The sequence below is a fragment of the Acipenser ruthenus genome, chromosome 9 (assembly GCF_902713425.1).
Source record: "Acipenser ruthenus chromosome 9, fAciRut3.2 maternal haplotype, whole genome shotgun sequence".
NCBI lineage: Eukaryota > Metazoa > Chordata > Actinopteri > Acipenseriformes > Acipenseridae > Acipenser > Acipenser ruthenus.
In genome coordinates, this window is record NC_081197.1 from 48,180,916 (window position 1) to 48,200,442 (window position 19,527).

Sequence of the window (19,527 nt, forward strand, 5' to 3'; positions counted from 1 at the left end):
ATTGCAAACAAGGGAACTATAATGCATGTTGCTGGTTTTCTGTTCCCACAATCCACCACTCATTTCAATCAGCACCAGCTTACTTAATACGCTGCAATGTTAAGAATATTTCTGGCGAAAGTTACAGACGACATGGGATAATACAAATATAACGTAATGTATTTGTTGTAAAAGTGTTTCTTGTAGCACTTTAATTATAGAAAATTATTATACCAGCCAGTACTTTAGATGGTATCTACAGATAACTTTTAGACTTTTTATATTTTGTATGTTCTGAACCTATTTTATTTATTTATTTTTATTTTTGGACTCTAGGACCTTCTGCTGTGAACTTTGGTGAAGTTTGTGTGCATTCTGTCTCTACGAGACATCTGAACATTGTTAATAACTTACCAGTGCATATTTGGATGCAGATTGACATTGCTTGCCAGGAGCTGCAGCAGACTAGCCCTTTGTCACATGTTGTACCACCTATGTCCAGAGCTTTCGTAGCCCTCTTGTTTGAGACAAACGCATTGGGCAAATTCCAAAAGTAAGTGCTTGCTGGGAGTTTGGAAGGTGAACATGATATAGACAGGCATCTTGTCTCTCCTAGGTCATAATCTTGGGAACCCTGCATTTTGGTCTTTCTTTAATAACCAGATTCATTTTTATAAAAATAAATAATATAGTAAGCTAGGCATTTGTAATTGAAATAAATTAATACTAATAACCACTTGGATTTCATCAGAAGTCTTCAAAAGGTACAGTACAACAAATACCAGCATGTGTAATGAGAAGTTATGGCAATTTCAAATGCCCATGTGGGTGATCTATTTAATGACGATACTGATGTCTTTCATTTTGTTAATGTGTTTCTAACAAATTGTTAACAATTTTAAACAACTCACAGGTCGATCACTTACTCTATAAACAAGAAGCACAGTGGGCATGTTCTAGTACTTGGGACAGTGGTCCCAGTTGCTTTGGAGCTGTGCACCCAAGAACTGGTTCTGACCCCCACCTTTAGTTCCTTGACTGAGTCTGGATTTAGATCAACGGTCGCACTGCGCAATCCTAGAAACCACCCTGCTGAGTTCACCTGGAAACCCATCATCACAGAAAGAGGCATAGCTTTCTCCATCCGACCTGCTACAGGTAAACAATGAGATGGAAATGACAGTGAACAGTGTGGCATTCATAAACGAATAATAATACAAAATATGTCATAAATTATTCTGAACATATATTGAAATATATTTATAAACCCACTCATAAATACAATATGTAATTTCAATGAAAGTAGACAGGTTTTATGCTTCTTTAATATTTTGGTCTAACACAGATATATTCAATTGAGATTTAATTTTACTTTCAGGGTCTCTATGTACAATAACACTATGTTTTGGCAATTATATAAACTGACCTTGCATCTTTTGGGTGTTCTGCTTAATTGGATTATATATATAATGCAAATTGTTGATGTAGAAATACTGGAAAGGGTATATGAGTGTGGTGATTGGAAAGGTTTGCATATTGTATTTATCAAATATTGAAAGAAAATGAGCAGCTTAATTGACAAAAATAATATAGATATGTACAAAACTTTGACTTTACTTGCTAGCCTTACAAATCTATGCCTATAGCCAGTCTGTACTGTTGTCCCATAGGCTGACAACTGGACAACACTTGGAAACAGAAAGTAAAGGGGGCAAAGCATGTACTGTCACCTGCTTTAGACTGACTAGAGCTTTCCCTTGTCCAGCCCCTAGTTTAGTGAGCAGTCAGGTATAATTACCTTTTAGGTATAAATAAAAACTAATGCATCCACCACTGACTAAGTCATAAGTAATGTTTCTGTTTGCACAGGAACTGTGGAGGCCCACAAAGAACTGGAGTGTGAAGTGGTGTGGCACCCATCCTTCTATGCTCCAGAGGAAGGGGAATTTGATCTGTGTGTCCATCAGGGAAACACAGCCAGGCTCAAATGCACTGCTAAGGTACTTCTTCAGGTTGCATATGTCTTGATTTTGTGCAGGTTAACTAAAACACAGGGACATCACTCAATTTTGTATGAAAAAGACCATGAAATGACTATAGACTTTATAAAAAAAAAAAGTATTGTAACCTTAGTACACTGCAATTGCATAAAAATAACCTAGAGTATGCTATAACAGTTTTCTCAGGTGATTACAATGTTTAATATTTCATATTTCACTCAGTTCAGTGTGTTTATAATTAAAAAACATTACTGTTCTTCAGCCATAAGAATGCGTGCATTATTTTATTGATTACTTCTGTTTTTTATTGTGATTAGCTTGGCCCTACACATGTTCAGTTTGCTGAACAGCATATAGTATTTGGTGCCGTTGCTGTGAATTTTACAACCGTAAAGACAGCCATTCTTCGAAACACAGGACAAAACCATGCATACTTTCAGGTTGGTCAACAAACATGCTTTTCACACATTTCAAACTTTTTCATATGAATGAACAATCCTTGTATTTATTGTTTGTCTTTATTGGTAAATTTGACCTGTAGTCTTTATTTCTTTAAGGTGTTTGATGTTTACCCTCTCCCTGGAATGACTGTCATACCTGCTGAGGGTGTAGTGCCAGTGGGAGGGTACACTGAACTCCAGATACTCTTCAGTCCAAATGCAGCTATGAAATTTGATACTAGAGTAGAGGTATGTGAAAATATTTAGTTGTCATTACATTTTCTCCCAGTATAATTAATCATTTAAACTGTAGGCATAAAAGTGAAGGCATAAAATACAAGCTGCTGGTATCTTTAAAAACTGATTAGCAGTGTGCAGATCACTCCTCTTAATGAAAATAAAGAGGATGACAGTATTACCACAGCTTTGGTACAATACATATTCACAAAACAACAATTGTTGGATCACATAATAATAGCAGAGGGATTGCAAGTTTATAAGTTGGTCAAATTACTTTTTGAAGTGGCCATCTGATGGCGGCCACTTAGTTATAAATAACATATCTGGTACAATTACATGTTTTTGTCTATATTAAAAATGTACTGCTTCCTGTTGGAAGGGGTGGATACTGGAGCAGCCCAATTTCAGCAACTGTATTTAACTAAATGCTGACAGAGGAGGTTTGCCCGTAAGGGCGTCTGCTAATAAATAAACAAATAAATAAATAAATAAATAAATAATAATAAAACAGGTGTATCTTAATAGTGTTGTCCTATACCTGATACACTTCCTTTTACCATGGGATATTTTCTACTAAATAAAACCATACATTGTAAACATTTTGTACCTTTAACTAAAATATTCAGAATTTCTTTGACTGCAGTAAATGTATAGTAAAGGCCGATAGTGTTTTTGCAGGGCTGTCGATAAATAAGGCTGAGAGAGCAGTCAGAACACTGCCAGCCAAGCTGTCGTTTCAGTTTCGAGGGCTGTCAGTTATAGTGTTAAGATGTTTGTAAAATATTGTGTTCACTAAATTAGTTTATTAAATCAAATGGATAATTTGAACTGATGATGAGAGTTTGTATTGTGCCATTTTTAGGTTGCAATTCGGAATACGAAAACTTTGGAGCTGCGGATTGGTGGATCTGTGGAAGTGCCTCAAGTTGACATGAGTGTGGTTAGTATTTTGAAGATATGTAAGATTTTTTAAAAACATTTTTAAATTACCTTAAAACTTCCCAATGAGCACTTAAAAGTCGAATAAGCCAAAAAAGAATGCAAAATTACTCATTTAATAGGTCCGTTTTTATTTGTATAATGCTGAAAAGAACAAAACCAAACAAAAAATGGACGTGTGAAGCGCATCAAAAGCAATTCACTGAAATAAATCATTTTCTTTGGAGGCAGTATTGCTGTAAATTACTTTCACCCGCATATTTTTTGAAAAACATGTCCTCAAGCTGAATTATTATTATTATTTGTATCTTGGTGACTAGATTTGCAAGCAACCTGACAGATTTAATAGACATTCCAAAATACAAGTATATGGAGATTTTATCTTTGGGAGTAGCTTCATTGAGATTTGACTTTCAAGGCTGAATACCAGGACATCCCTAGTTCATACAGTGCTGCAGCCTATATAGTGGCTGATCTGTAATCAATTCTAAGGCACTATTATCCTGCACATTTCTAAAACATCAAATAAAAAAAGAGTACTTTGGATGTTGATGGTGTTGCTGTCTGTTATTTGATGTAAACCATTCTTAATATTTCAGAAATGCTTTAAATTCTATGGCGTATATACTGGCTCTACCCAAGCGATTTCATTCACTCTTCAGAACAAAGCTGCAGTACAGGCTAGAGTGGAGTTTGATTTGTCAGACTACAAAGACTTTTCTCTACAGTTTCAAAAACATTCAGGTAAAGATTTAATTAAAGTTTTTTTTTTTTATTATAATTCTTGCTTTTGGAATAACGTGACTATGTTGGTATGTTACTGTTTACTACTTTAATTTACTACAGGGGTAAAAAATACTGTAAAGTATCTAATTACCTTTTACATAATTGCCCGCAGTGACAGTTAGGTGCCCCAAGCCGAAGGCTAGGGCACTTTTTGAAAGACAAGATTAATTATCTACAGTTGTAAAACAACCAGACAGTGCTCTCCCATTGTTTTCTGGGGATGTCAGCCGTTTGTTATAACTCAATAACATAACGGCAAATAAAGCACGGCAATAATGGAACTCCCGAGGCAATAAAGTACCATTATTACATTATTAAGTAATCACTGCTGAAGAGGATGTTGATGCTGTTATAGACTGAATAAATGTTTTTTCCTGTATGAAGAATTTTGTAAAAGGTGTTTTTGGCTTGGGCCGCTATGCTGCACAATGCTTTGAAATTTAAGGCACTGAAGTCCCATTAGCTTTAGAGGGTATCTACTGTAGATAATAACTGCTGTCCTCGAAACTTGATAAGCTGAGACAATCCATGAGTTTGTTGAAATGTTTGTTAACTGAAGTGTTTTGTAGCAATCAATCTGGACCACGAAGACTCCCATGTATATTCTGTGGATATGGATAGGAGAGAAGTTCTGGAATGCTTTTTATTATTTACTCCAACAGAGGTAAGTTTATCAAATATTATGCAATTAAACTTTGTAACACTCTTTGAATATTCAGATTCTTCATTTACCAATTGTGACGGGGAGCCCTCCCCTTGTGCCTATTTTATTATTTATGTATATATTATTTGTTATTAATAGCATTATTATTATGATTATTATATTGTATATGTGTGTGCGGACGGACAAAAGCAGTCCGACATTATTGTATCGTAAACTGTAGCTGGCGGGGATGGGGTTAAATCCCCATCACAATAAAGCCCATGGGATTGTGGCCGGATCCTTAATAAGGTAATTGTTTAATGGGTAATTAAGGCTAAAGCCACAGTATAAAAGACTCACTCCGGGCTCAGACAAACGGAGAGTTGTAAGGAGAAGTAAGGAGAATAAGAGCGAATGCTACCAGCCAGCAAACAAGGCTCTCGTGTACTTAAAATAAGGAGAATTGTTAGTGTTTGTTTTACTTTGGCCAGGGTGCCCTTTTCTTTGTTTTGTGTGTTTTTTTGTTTAAACTGTTTATTTTGTTAATTATTAAATACGAGTGCAGCAGCACCGTTTTGCCCGTACCGTCCTGTGTTGTTGTTTCGTTTCCTGGTCTGTCATCACCACCCACACGCACCACTCAAGCCATCCTTTCACACCAGTTGTTAAAAGTTTTTTGCAGGCATGTTTGGAGACAGTGCCAGTGTTTCTATACCACAGCAAAAAGTTTAATTCTTTGCAGGTTTGTTCATTCTTTTTTAATGAGCTGGTCTGTGAAATCTATCTTTTTAAAGGTCCGATTGTACTCTTTCCCAGAAACAAAGCTATACTACGATTTTAAAACATCTATGAATAACAATGTACTTTGTAGAGCAGAATTCTCCTCTGCATAAAAACAGTTATTTTTAAAAATGTACTGTATTTTATTTAAATTTTATTCATAACCATTTGTTCCTCTAGGTGGCAGCATATGACTTCTGTCTCCCTGTCAGGATTAACAACACAAGAGCTCCATCTCCACCTCCCAGTTCTATACCAAAAACGCCTTCTGTATCTGAGAAGCACATTGTGACTCCTCGACCACAGATAGTGACTGTGGATACTCCATCACGCAGAGTGCAGGCAACTGGTAAGTGTCCACAGTGTTTCTCCTTGACCCCTCTACCTTCTGTCAAACTAGTGATGTTTAAACAACTTGAAAAAATGAAGCATTGTTGATCTCATTGAAGGACACTGATCGTACAGAGCATGCTGCAGATGCTCCATTAACATTTAAGTATGTGTTTCTCTCTTACAGACTTATACACCCCACCCCTTAAAACAAGCTTTTAAGAGTTACATAATAGCACACTGCTGTCAGAACCTATATTTTCAGGTTGCTCGGTAGAGCGGGCTGAATATTTTGCTCACAGTATGTTCTCTGTATAGTATAAGGTAGGGGTGCTGCTTCTGTGTGCAAGAAGCAAAAGTAAAATGATTCAGTTTATTCAACAATCTGGAAAAGGAACTAGGCTGGCAGCTGAGGTGTCAGCTATATAGCATTGTATAGGAATACTCTAGGAATATAAGTGAGAATGATTGCATCATTATGGAAATCCAAGTCACAGTTGAAGGTGTGTGTATGTATATACTGTACATATATATATTAATTCCTTGCAAATTATTTAAACATGAATCATAGAAGATATGAAAAAGAGTTTATACAACTAAATACTAAAATGGGGTCACCATCAAAAAAGTTTCCAAAGACCTGCATCATTATCAAGAAAGCTACATGAAGTGAAAGCATGAAGAGATCTGTTCTTTATGTAAACACCTAAGGGTTATATCCATTCCCACCCTCTCCCCCTGCTGATTAATTCTTCAGAGACAGACAACAGAAGCCTGGGAATTTGCATAGCTGAAACAGGCTGGGTCATTAAAATAACTGAACTGAAACCAACCATCACTTCTAATGTAATGATAATTATACAGTATAAATAAAAGGGCTTCAAACGCATTGGGTCCGAGTTCTGAAACTTCAGCTCACACTTTGTTATTAACATCCCCAATGCTTTTTTATCTAGTTATTAAATAGTTTAGTAGTTATCTACAGCTTCACAGGATATACTTTGATATACATTACTATTAGTATGAGTTTAATGGATTAAAAAAAAAAAGGCAATATGAAGATTATATGTACAGTAGATGACTTTTCCAAAGGGATGCTTTGTTTTTATTCATAAAACCACAATTGCTTTACCATACCTCTCTGGGCTTACCTATGCTTTATTATGCTTTCACTATACTTTGGTTTGGTTTTACAACCATAAACTTTTATAAAGGTAAACCTAGAATTCTAAATATTTCCGATAATGGCTGTTCAACCAAACAAAATGACTTAATAAATGGATAGCTTGGGGGCCTGTAGAACAAGGAGGTTTACTTGGTTCAGAGAGAGGACTGTACCATGCTGCCTGTCTGTCTGAAAAGCAGGTGAATTTTAGATATTTTTTAAGGATTAGGGTAAACAACTAATCCAAGATTAACTCCACAGACAGCAAAAACACAATAAAAATAACAAAAACTATGTGAAGTCTTTATCAGGTAATATTGCTAATTTCCTAAAATGTTTACATTTTTAAATTCACTTTCACAGTCTTTGAACTTATGTTGTCTGTTTTTTTTAAATTTATTTTATGGAAGAACAAGCTTGCATTCAGAATGTTCTTTTTGAAAAAAAAAAAAAAAAAAAAGAAACTTGATTTTTGTGTGCGTCAGAAACCACAATGAAATCTGTATACTGGATCAAATAACCCTGTTGCATTTTATTATTATTATTTATTATTTATTTCTTAGCAGACGCCCTTATCCAGGGTGACTTACAATCGTAAGCAAATACATTTCAAGTGTTACAATACAAGTAATACAATAAGAGCAAGAAATACAATAACTTTTGTTCAAGCAAAGTGTAAGTGTGACAAACCACAATTCAATGATACAGCAGATAATAGTGATAGTTACATCAGGATATGATTAAATAGTGATAGTTACATCAGGATATGATTAAATACAAAGTACTACAGGTTAAACACTTGGCAGATTACAGTATTCTGAAGTACAGGATTAAATGCAGTAAAATAGGGGCAGATAAGAGCAAAATAAAGCACATTTACATGAAGGGTGATAGTGTCTCAGGATACAAACAGAGGAGTTCTACAGGTGCTCTTTGAAGAGGTGAGTCTTAAGGAGGTGCCGGAATGTGGTCAGGGACTGGGCAGTCCTGACATCTGTAGGAAGGTCATTCCACCACTGCGGAGCAAGGGTGGAGAAGGAGCGGGCTCGGGAGGCAGGGGAGTGTAGCGGAGGTAGAGCTAGTCTTCTAGTGCAGGCGGAGCGGAGAGGTCGAGTGGGGGTGTAGGGAGAGATGAGGGTCTGGAGGTAGCTGGGTGCAGTCTGGTCAAGGCATCTGTAGGCTAGTACAAGAGTCTTGAACTGGATGCGAGCGGTGATCGGGAGCCAGTGGAGCGAGCGGAGTAGTGGAGTAGCATGGGCGAAGCGAGGCAGAGAGAACACCAGGCGGGCAGCAGAGTTCTGGATGAGCTGGAGCGGACGGGTAGCGGACACAGGGAGACCAGCCAGGAGGGAGTTGCAGTAGTCTAGGCGGGAGAGTACCAGGGCCTGGACCAGGAGCTGGGTAGCATAGTTGGTGAGGAAGGGTCGGATTCTTCGGATGTTGCTCAGGAATATGGTTAATATTTACATGGGCTGAATTTTTATTGCATCCCAGTTTGAATTGAATAAACATTTCATGTACAGTACCTAACTCATTTACTTTTCTTTTAGCTCTGAGACCCCCACTTGAAATATCTAAGTCAAAACTGGAATTCATACATTCAGAACTGCGTAACCTGGGTGTTTTGACTGAAAACCTAAATACCCATCAGGTATGTAAATTAGAAAGTTTGACAACAAAAATGTGTTTTTTTCCACTGCCACACAATGAAAGCAATACCACAAAACAAGAATATTGTGCACAAATGTATCTATCTCCAAATTTCACTCATTAGTGCAACAATGGTGGCAGAATCATATCTTTCATTGTCAGTGGTGTATGTTATCAAATAAGTCTACACAAACTGCCTCTGTAGCTAAATTGAAGCTAAGTTGAACTCATTTTTTAGCACAGAACATTGCCATGTTGGGAATATTTTAGTATTCCTCAGAAACAATTGTGTTTCTAACTGCTATTCAGAATGTTCATCTTTTTGGGGATAAAATAAATAAATATTAGTAGACATTTACTAGGTGCATCAGGCTCCAAAGTCGAGGCTGTTTCAGAACAATTATTTATCAATGTCACCAGCTTTCACGACAGAATTTGAAAGATGGAAGTGCTGATCCTAAGGTACACTACCTGACATGTCAGTCTCCTGAGCAAAAAAGCAGGTTTAAAATAGTAATCCAACTCTGTCCATCAGATAAAAAAATAACAGAATGATATGTGCATGTTTTTAACTTTCAACAAGAATACATGTCAAACGCAACAACTGCAGAGAAAACATTAAGATAACACTTGATATGCTAAAAATAACAATAACCACACATTCTACTATTATAATACTTTCTGTAGTTACAAATGATCTCTGTAAAAATACAGCAGTAATCATCAAACCCACTGCCTCACTGTAGGAATTGTTACAAAATTCAGACAATAAAGAGTACATTTTGCAGCGAAGGCCATTTAGTTTTAAAATGTCATATAGCTTCAAATTGTATTTCATCTAAAACATTAAAGGTTTGTGTGTATAGCTGCTACATCAGAGACTATCAACAAAGATATGGCACAAAGAGACAACATGACATTTATGAATTATACAAACCCCTAAGTGTTTCACTGCTATATGTTTTATACTGCTGTTCTTTCTTTGTCCAAGATTCAACAGCTTGTTTTGAGAAGAGAAGGTTATTTGATATTTATTTAAGGAAAGTCCTATATCATATACTGGTGTAAAATAGCTTATCCTGGGAGATCCATAGCTAAGGCTTAGCAAAGGTTTTGTGCAGCTGAGATACTGATACAGAGCTACACTTGGAAGTAATTAAACCAATGTGGAAAAGATTAGTATATTAGCTATAAATGGCTTCAAAATATATCTGCGCATTATCCTAATACAGTGCAATATTTACCAGTATTTTTAATGTGTGCATGTTCTGTATGAAACATCATACAAAATGTACTATAATTGCTTCTATTTTAACAACAAAATCACTTGGCATGGCAATCTCAGGTGAGTGAGACAGAGGTTTGAGGTGTGATTTGGCTCGGGGTCCCACTATTCCAACAGAATCATGCTTGTGAAAAAATGGTGATGCTCTGACTTGAGCCTCCAAGACGATTTCATCCTATCCTCCCTTCAGAGGGAAAATCTAGCCTTTAAGTAAGGAAAATATGTAATATTGCAACCAAATGACAACGTTTCTATAAATACTACATCTTAGTAATAATAATATGCATACAATTGATGCTAGATCGAAAATATGATTCATAGGCCCTGAGAAATAATTGAAATCTACTTGAAATCTATGTGAAAAACTCTTCATAAGGTGATCTAATTAATTGGTTAGCATAACATAAATGTAAATGCTGTAATGAAATGACAGAACAACTTCCATAAAAAAAGGATTTGTTAAAGGAGAACTGACTGAGAACAGTCACTGTAGTCTTCTTTTATTTATTTATGTATCTTTTTAAATTTATTTTTTATTTAGTAGTATGCCCAATCATTTTTCTTTTTTCCTCACAATTTAGTAGTGCCTAATTCTATGTACATCGGTCTCCTGTCAGCCTGAGGCACTCTGGTGCGCCGCGGTCCACCAAGCCACATGATCCCAGGTGCTCTTTTTCCACCGGAAGACTCCAGGTGTTAGACGGTGGTGCATGGATAATAATGTTGAAAATGTGCAGAGGCTGGCCCAGAGTGACAACTTAAACCCCATCAAACCACTGTGGGATGTTTCAGAATGCCACCTTAGGCATCAGACCACCAACCCTGAAATGTCAAATGCTCTGAAGGAGAATTGGCATAATAGTGCATCAGATATCTATTAAAATGTAGTAGCCAGTGGTGGTTGCTGCCAAAGGAAACAAGGACCCACTGCAGGAGGCTGTGTGGTCCAGTGGTCAAAGAAAAGGGCTTGTAACCAGAAGATCCCCGGTCCAAATCCCACCTCAGCCACTGACTCATTGTGTGACCTTGAGCAAGTCACTAACCTCCTTATGCTCCGTCTTTCAGATGAGACGTAGTTGTAAGTGATTCTGCAGCTGATGCATAGTTCACACACCCTAGTCTCTGTAAGTCGCCTTGGATAAAGGCGTCTGCTAAAAGAACAAATAATAATAATGTTTGCTTAATGTAGCTTGAAACTTGTTAAGTGTTTCATTCCTTAATTGACCATTTTTCTTTTTCTGGATGAGCTATTAAAATCTTGGTTTGTTTTATTAAAGTTATTTTCCAAATACAATTGTATCTTGTATTGAAAATACAGTGTTTCCAAAGTAGTTTGTATTTTATATCTGGATACATTTTATATTTTGTATTGAGAATACATTTACCTAAGTATTTTGTCCAAGCCGCTATATATTTATGAATCAGTCCTTAGAAATTCTGGCATGTGATTGGTTAAAACCTCACCATATGACCAAAAATAGATCCAACTATTGCCACCGTGACACTGCTTACGGTCAATAGTTACGTCATCACACTGAGCGTCCTTCCTGTCTTCACACACCCAAGCAAAATGGCGGACAAACCCGCATCTGGACCTCCTGGAGAGCGATTTTGTGATGTAACAGAAAAAAAAAGTGTCATAAAAACTTTGCTTTCAGTGTTTTCTGACTTCCTGAAATTCTAATTCTACTAAACAAATCCAACTCGACAATGTAAATAAATAGGACTTCTATGCTGCAGTGAAGTCAGATGGACAGTTATATGCCAAAAAATAACTATGCACTATGGACTTCAAAAACATTACTTTTTTGACCGATTCATAAAACAAATATGGACTGCAGACCTCGGCTCATAGTGGTAACTATAGTTCTTCCCTCGGGAGCCATAATTTCCCACTATATGCCTCCTCTCCTGTCCATATTTACTATAAATATTTCCGATAATGGCTGTTCAACCAAACAAAATGACTTAATAAATGGATAGCTTGGGGACCTGTAGAACAAGTAGGTTTACTTGGTTCAGAGAGAGGACTGTATCATGCTGCCTGTTTGTCTGAAAAGCAGGTGAATTTTAGATATTTTATAAGGATTAGGGTAAACAACTACTCCAAGGTTAACTCCACAGACAGCAAAAACACAATAAAAATAACAAATAAATGTACTTATATATATATATATATATATATATATATATATGTATATATATATATATATCTATATGTATAGTGAGACGGGAAGCAAATAGTGCAGTCCTGTGGAGCACAGGACTACATTCCTCAGAAGGCCACAGGCTGAAAAGCCTACAGTTGTTGTACTGTTTAGTTAATTGTTTAATTATTTTGGCAGTTGGCTTAATCAGCCAACTGCAGGTTATTGTAGGATATAAAAACCCCACAGTTGGTTCCAGACCATCACAATTCTCTGTGTAAAAAAGTGCCTCCTATTTTCTCTTCTGAATTCCCTTATCTAATCTCCATTTGTGACCCCTGGTCCTTGTTTCTTTTTTCAGGTCGAAAAAGTCCCCTGGGTCGACTTTGTCAATACCTTTTAGAATTTTGAATGCTTGAATCAGATCACTGCATAGTCTTCTTTGTTCAAGACTGCACAGATTCAATTCTTTGAGCCTGTCTGCGTACGATATATATATATATATATATATATATATATATATATATATATCTATATATATATATATATATATATATATATATATATATATATATATAGATATATATATATACAGTGATATATATTTTGTAAATGTTTGCAGACACTGGAACTGAAAAATACTTCTCAGCGAGAAATTATGTGGACGTTAGACCTGAGCAAATTGAATAAGGTAACGGAGGAAAGTGTCTTTAAAGTCTGTCAGCAATCTGGGACCCTAGAGCCCGGCCAAACCTTCCTCGTCAGTATCTGCTTTTGTCCAGGTAAGTTTTTTTTTTTTTTTTTTTTTTTTTTCTTTTGAACGTTCAATTCATGTTTTATGTTAGGGCTTTCTCAGAGTTAAAATAATTATGCACTCCATTTCATACTATATTTGTTTAAATATGTGTATTCAGTCATACAGCTGTAATAAAGAATCCAGAGTGCAGTAAGACTTTTGAGGCAGACTGGACTTTTAAATCAAAAATGATTTTATTCTTCAATAAACATTGGCTTGATGGCCAAAACAACACTGCTTTCCTTCTTGAAACAAAAGTTAGGTAACCACTGAATTAATTTTAATTTTGGAGTCCCTAAAAGATTCCTCTCTGAGTCCCTCAAAACTGAACTGAACTATTTCTTTGTTCTTTTTATAGTGTGGTCTCTCTCTCAGATGGCCAATTAACTGATTGATCGGCCAATCTAGAATTACATTCCTAGTCAATCAACCTACCTTCAAAAGACACCACACCAATCCAATTTAACCTAAATCATCTCATCTGGGCAACAGGTAGCCATCTTGGCTCAAGTCTTCGACTCAGTGTTTGAGCGAAGATGGCTGCCAGCTAAAGCAATATTTTTCCAGTACAGGGCCTCTGCCCTGTCACAACAGTACAGCCTAAATCTAAAAGATGCAATTATGGCAGGCAGTTCTTGTTCTTTTAATTTAGTTTTTGCTCTGTAATTCTAGCCCGCCCAGGAAGCTACAGTGCAGAAGTCCCTCTGTTTCTGAATGAGGACCACATCCATCCCTACAGACACATCTCCCTTTCCGGCATTGCTAAAGCACCTAAAGTTACATTTGATCCCCCATATGTGGTTTTAACCCCTGTGCCACTGGACACTGAGGCTGGAGCTACAATCAGTATTATTCCCCAGGACTACATAAGGTTGTACCTTATATTTACTGTTCCGTATTTTTGTTTTTTATCTTTAAAGTTTATTTTACATATAAATAGGGATAAAATCGGTAAAGAATTGTTTTTAATTGAAACATTGGTTAAAATAAGGGGAAATAAAATCTCAGTATACACACTTTATATGTGGAATATGATACATAGCAGGTTTCTTATTAAGTTTAATGTCCCTGGCATGTATGATGAAGCAGAATCTATGCAAGTCGAAGCCACATTTTCCCAAGTTAGCTGGTACTTTGCAAATGTTTGGGCAATTGCTGTGCTGATGGAAATAGTATCTACAGAAGTTATGAACATGACATCAGCACAAAACAAGCCAGGTTTATTCGCCTTGGAATCATAAAAAGAAAAGAATTGACAGAACTGGGCGGTGCAAGCCATCGGGAGACGCATCAAAAACCACACTGGACATTTCCATCAATGCGTTTCATAAGTTTACCAACTAAAGCATCACCATTTTCTGTCAAATATTTACGATTAAGATTGTCGGTGTTAGGCAGTATTTTAGATGATGGACAGTATTATTATTGTTATTATTATTATTTATTTATTAGCAGACGCCCTTATCCAGAGCGACTTACAGTACAAAATATCACAATACAAAGTATCACATTGCAAAATATCACATTACAGATAAGAGCAGTTATAAAGCACAATAAAATCAGTAGATAGTAAGATCAAATACAAATAAGAGCAAAATAAAGAATACAGTAAATTAAATTTAAGAGCGAATTCGACTAAGAGCAGCAAACTTATAGTAAAAATATTTGCTTATAAGAATAAATTCCATTAAGAGCACATAGTAAGTATGATACATGGATGGGAACGATTTCAAAGAAGAGCAGTTACAAAAAACCTTAAAGAGTAAAACAAGTACAAGATACAGAAAATAGTTATAATTAAGAGCAGTAGTAGAATACGGAAAAATATGGGGCAGTTCAGTGCAAGTACAAGATGATGCAAGTACTGGTACAATTGGGTGACATATAGTCCATTATAGTGGAGAGTTGTGAGGTTTACAGAAGCTGTCTGAACAGGTGTGTCTTGAGGAGACGCCGGAAGATAGCCAGGGACTGAGCAGTCCTGATGTTCATGGGTAGGTCGTTCCACCACTGAGGGGCAAGGGTGGAGAAGGAGCAGGCTCTGGAAGCTGTGGAGCAGAGGGGGAGTACAGCTAATCTGCCGGTGGTGGAGGAGCAGAGGGGGCGAGAGGGGGTGTAGGGAGAAATAATAATCTGAAGATAGGAGGGAGCAGAAAGGTCGAGGCAGCAATAGGCGAGTACAAGAGTATTGAATTGGATACTGTCGCATGAAGTCACTAATAAATACCTTTCTGCAATAAACAGTGGCTGTCCAGCAAAGCACAACGCTCTGACAAACTAATTAACAGTCATTCTATGCTCTCTTTTTATTAAAGTGTGTGTAAAAGCTGCATAAATGGATCACTTGTCTCTCAGTTCACTTTATTGTTTTAGTGTAAGGTGTCACTTATTTTTCAGTATGTCATTTGAACGTTATTTGATCCTCTGACATCTAAATGTCTGCTGTATCCAAGAATACAGTGTAGGGCTGCTTATTACAATGTTGGAGTCAAAATAAATCAGCAAACACCGACGTCCAGTTAAAAAAAAAATCCTGTAATATTTTGGTAAAATTCGGAATAAACCGGAAATGCAGAACACTACTTATATTGCAAAACATATCAGAAACGTGTAAAATGTGTAATGATTAGTTTTTCTGTGCATTATTCTGTTTCGTGTTAATAACATAGGGGTCAGAAGGATACTTTTATCCATCTGCATTTTCGAATATTTAATTACTGTAGTTTTTAGTAGTAGTATTCTGTGTGTGTTTTGTATGTCTATTGCTGTTTCTTTTTAGATCGTTGTTAAACCTCCTTTTTTCCACCACATGTCCAGCTTCTGTAAAGACTCCTAAAAGCTGGATTTCTGTAATCACCATTAGTGATGTGCAACTGTATTTGCTGTAACTGGGAGGTAGTAAATGGAAAATCTCTATACAAAAAATACTGTTAGAGAGGGTCCAGAAATGAAGGCCTCACATCCAGAAATTCAGATTTTAGGAGTCTTTTCAGAAAGAGACTGTGGTTAAAAAGGAAAGCATGGTAAACACTGATCGAAGTAGAAACAAATATAGATAATGTTAGATAACACACACAATATAATATATTCCTTTCCTAATTGTATGCATAGTTGAACAGTTTCATTAAAATGCTAATCGATTTAGCAGTGAAAATAATTTCATGCTGGAACATTATATTGATATTAATATTAATGCTTTATTAGTGGAAAGCAGCTGCTGACAGGTGGTATCTCCACAATAAAGGGGCAAGACCAAGCAAGGTTTCTATTCCTTGCATACATTTTCACCACATGTTGCATGGAATTATGAAAAGCCCGTCTGGGGAATTAAGACCATTAAAAGTAAAATGTGCAGTTTCTACTAAGGTGGGGGTAGCAAAATAAATGTAATTATTGCAGAAACTTCAGCCTTGTCAAAGTGGTAAAATAATTGCCTATTTAATAAACACTTCTGTGAATTGCCATGGTTTCCAATTTGGAATTGGAGATCACTGTGTTTTCCTATGGCTGGCATTAAAATTAATTAATATTATTATAACTAAAAATAATGATGAAAGCTTTGAACTGTTCCTACTAATTGCAATATGCAAGCCCCCATGGGACTCTTGCTCCATTTATTTGAATGTATTTTTGTGAAGCATATGCAGCACAGACCATTTCAGCTTTGGTAATGTGGAATCCTGTATATCTGCCCTGTGCTACTGTTTGAGTTAATAACCTTTTATGGTTATGATTCCATTTAAGATTAGGATATAAGAGAATGGCTAGATATTCACATTGATAATCTATGAAGTGTAAAGTAAACAAATTCAGACCTTTGTTTCTTACCTTTTTAAACAATTATACAAACAATAAACAGACCTATCCATCATTGGTATTATATTGTGTTGTGCAAATATAGTTCCAAGGACTTTATTGTTTGATTCAGTAAAAAAAATAAAAAAGGAATTTTATTAACAATGATTATACTCGTAAAAATGTATGCAATGTTGCTTTGCTACATGGTTATTTAGATAATTTTTATGATACTTATTTTGCATCTGATTTGTTTCTTTACATGTCAGGAATTCCTTAATTCAAGCGGAAATTCCAGAAATAGAGCTAGATGATGGAAGCAAGTTTCAGCCTTTCTCGCTGCAGTTTCCAAGTGGCCAGACAATTTCAATCTTGCCTGAAGGACAGAATAAACCTCTAACTTGTTCAATCAGCTTTAAGTTCTCTAGACCAGTCGCCTTGTCTTTTGATATCATCTTCACTGATGAGGAAAACAACAGGTACTGCTCTCCCTAAATATGTTACTGTCATGCATAGAATTTCTCTACCCCCCCGCCCCCCCCCCCCCCCCCCAACTGAAAAAAGTAGGTTTCTGTTGTCCAGGCTGTAGAACATTCATATTGCATGTTTTGATTTTGTAACACTGAATTACAATAATCACCAAAATCACCCATTTAATGAAGTTTTACTACCCCACTGTCTTCTTAGTTCTTTTTTTTTATCCAGGTGCTCGAAGGAAAGGTCTGTGGTGCCAGAGGAGTGAATACAACTTTTCAAATAGAAGTTTAGTTTTTTACTGTACCAACCATGTGATACAGTGGTTCGCTCTGATACCAAGGGTAGCTAAATCTGTCTAATTTATAAAAAATGGCCATGGAAACCACAGGAGAAAAGATGGATGCCACCAGCAGTACAAACCAATTTAATCTTCTTGGCTAGAAAAATGTTGCTAAACTCTGGTGGTTCTACAAGGGATTCTAACTAGAGGGCTAATGCTTTTTTAAGTTTCTTATTCATAATTGTATGCAGTTTCTTGGGGATTCATTTTGCAGTCATATTGCTAACACAAGAAACAGTCAAGTCTAATTTAGCAGGATCACATTTTGGCAAATCTAGCCACAACTGTTCTGTTCAAACCTTTTTTTGTTTCTCTAGAATCACATAAAAAAAAAACAATTAAAATATTTATGATTGATGTGGGGTACTAGGGATGTGGAAAGATGGTATGTGCCTATGATTAATAACATAATCACAGTTTAGCCATTTCCTCAAAAATTGCCTCAATAAACAACCTCTTATCAGCGGAATACTGCCCATTGTATTACAAGGAGGAATTTTAAATAAAATATTTGGCAATATTTATAGGGCTTTCATAATATTGTGATTTTGTTTCCTTTGAAAATAATACAACAAAGTGTCTTCAGAGTTTTTTGCTTCTACATCCCCATCATCATGGTACATACAAGATGCTGAATCACTGATTGCTTGTTCGTGTTTAGTAGGGTAGTCGAGCAATAATGTTCATTGATATGTAAATCAGTTTGCCCATGGTAGCTGTTGACTGTTTGGAAGTGGCATTATGAGTTCAATAAGTTATTGTAGAACAGTAAAAAAAAAATTGTTACATTGTAGAAGGGTTATAGACAAAGGGGTAGATTTTAACTGCTTTGCAAATTTACCCTGTTTACGATAATGAAGTGCAAACCTACTGCAATATTATTGGCAAAATTATTTGTAGTGGCATCGAAAACAGTACTTGGTGCAGGTGTTGCTGCTAATTACACTTTTGGGAATGTCCCTTATCAAAAATCTAATGTCCAGGCCTATAGCTTGATGTTTGCCATGTACTTGTGTGTGCTTATTTTTAGTCTTCTGTTGCTGTTAATAGAATGCAATATTTCAAAATACAAAACAAAAACTGATTAGGGATGTCACAGTATTAAATTTTGACTGTATGATAACAATAAAAAAAATATACCATGTGTAACGTTATACCGTGGTATAATGTCCTTTTTATTGTACAGCTATTAAGACCAGTATAAATGACATTACAAAAATGTAAGTAGCTAATTAAAGAAATACAATTTAAAAAATAAACTTTAAACAGCTTTACATAGCTCTATGTGCAGTATCTCTCTCTTCTGGGTTTTAGCTGGAACATATTTCCCAGTTCATTCTATAACTACAAAATACAATGAACATCCTATGTAAAATGACACATTTTAATAAGCTCCCATGACTGTACAAAGTTTGCAAAACGTTTTTAAAGGAAAAAATAAAGCTTTCAATGTTTTAAAGCATAAATCAGCTTAGTTTTAATTTAAGTGCTCTTAGTTACATGCACCGACATTTATTCTTACCAGCTTTGTGGGAGCCATAAGGAATATACGGTACTCTTGATGTGAAATGAACACCATGGTATCTCATTTGTACAGACTTCATTGACATTTTACTTTTTTTTTTATGAAGCGCCCAAGCAGCAAGCACCAATTTGGGATAAAACACGTAAACTACTTTTGCATACCACAGTGAACCGTGAACTCGATAACCATGGTATGGAAAAATGGTCATGG

At 36.0% G+C, this 19,527-nt stretch overlaps 1 protein-coding gene across 2 annotated transcripts in view; it reads left to right on the top strand.

Moving 5' to 3' along the window:
* Positions 1 to 19,527, top strand: part of LOC117405785 (cilia- and flagella-associated protein 47-like) — a 178,965-nt gene that overhangs the window by 8,285 nt on the left and 151,153 nt on the right. For both annotated transcript variants that reach the window (XM_059030139.1, XM_059030140.1), the window contains exons 14-26: positions 316 to 532; positions 893 to 1,137; positions 1,849 to 1,979; positions 2,297 to 2,419; positions 2,537 to 2,668; positions 3,522 to 3,599; positions 4,198 to 4,342; positions 4,954 to 5,048; positions 5,988 to 6,156; positions 8,853 to 8,953; positions 13,007 to 13,166; positions 13,853 to 14,051; positions 17,245 to 17,454. In XM_059030139.1, the coding sequence (XP_058886122.1) occupies positions 316 to 532; positions 893 to 1,137; positions 1,849 to 1,979; positions 2,297 to 2,419; positions 2,537 to 2,668; positions 3,522 to 3,599; positions 4,198 to 4,342; positions 4,954 to 5,048; positions 5,988 to 6,156; positions 8,853 to 8,953; positions 13,007 to 13,166; positions 13,853 to 14,051; positions 17,245 to 17,454 (2,005 nt within the window). The remainder of the gene's footprint in view (positions 1 to 315; positions 533 to 892; positions 1,138 to 1,848; positions 1,980 to 2,296; positions 2,420 to 2,536; positions 2,669 to 3,521; positions 3,600 to 4,197; positions 4,343 to 4,953; positions 5,049 to 5,987; positions 6,157 to 8,852; positions 8,954 to 13,006; positions 13,167 to 13,852; positions 14,052 to 17,244; positions 17,455 to 19,527) is intronic.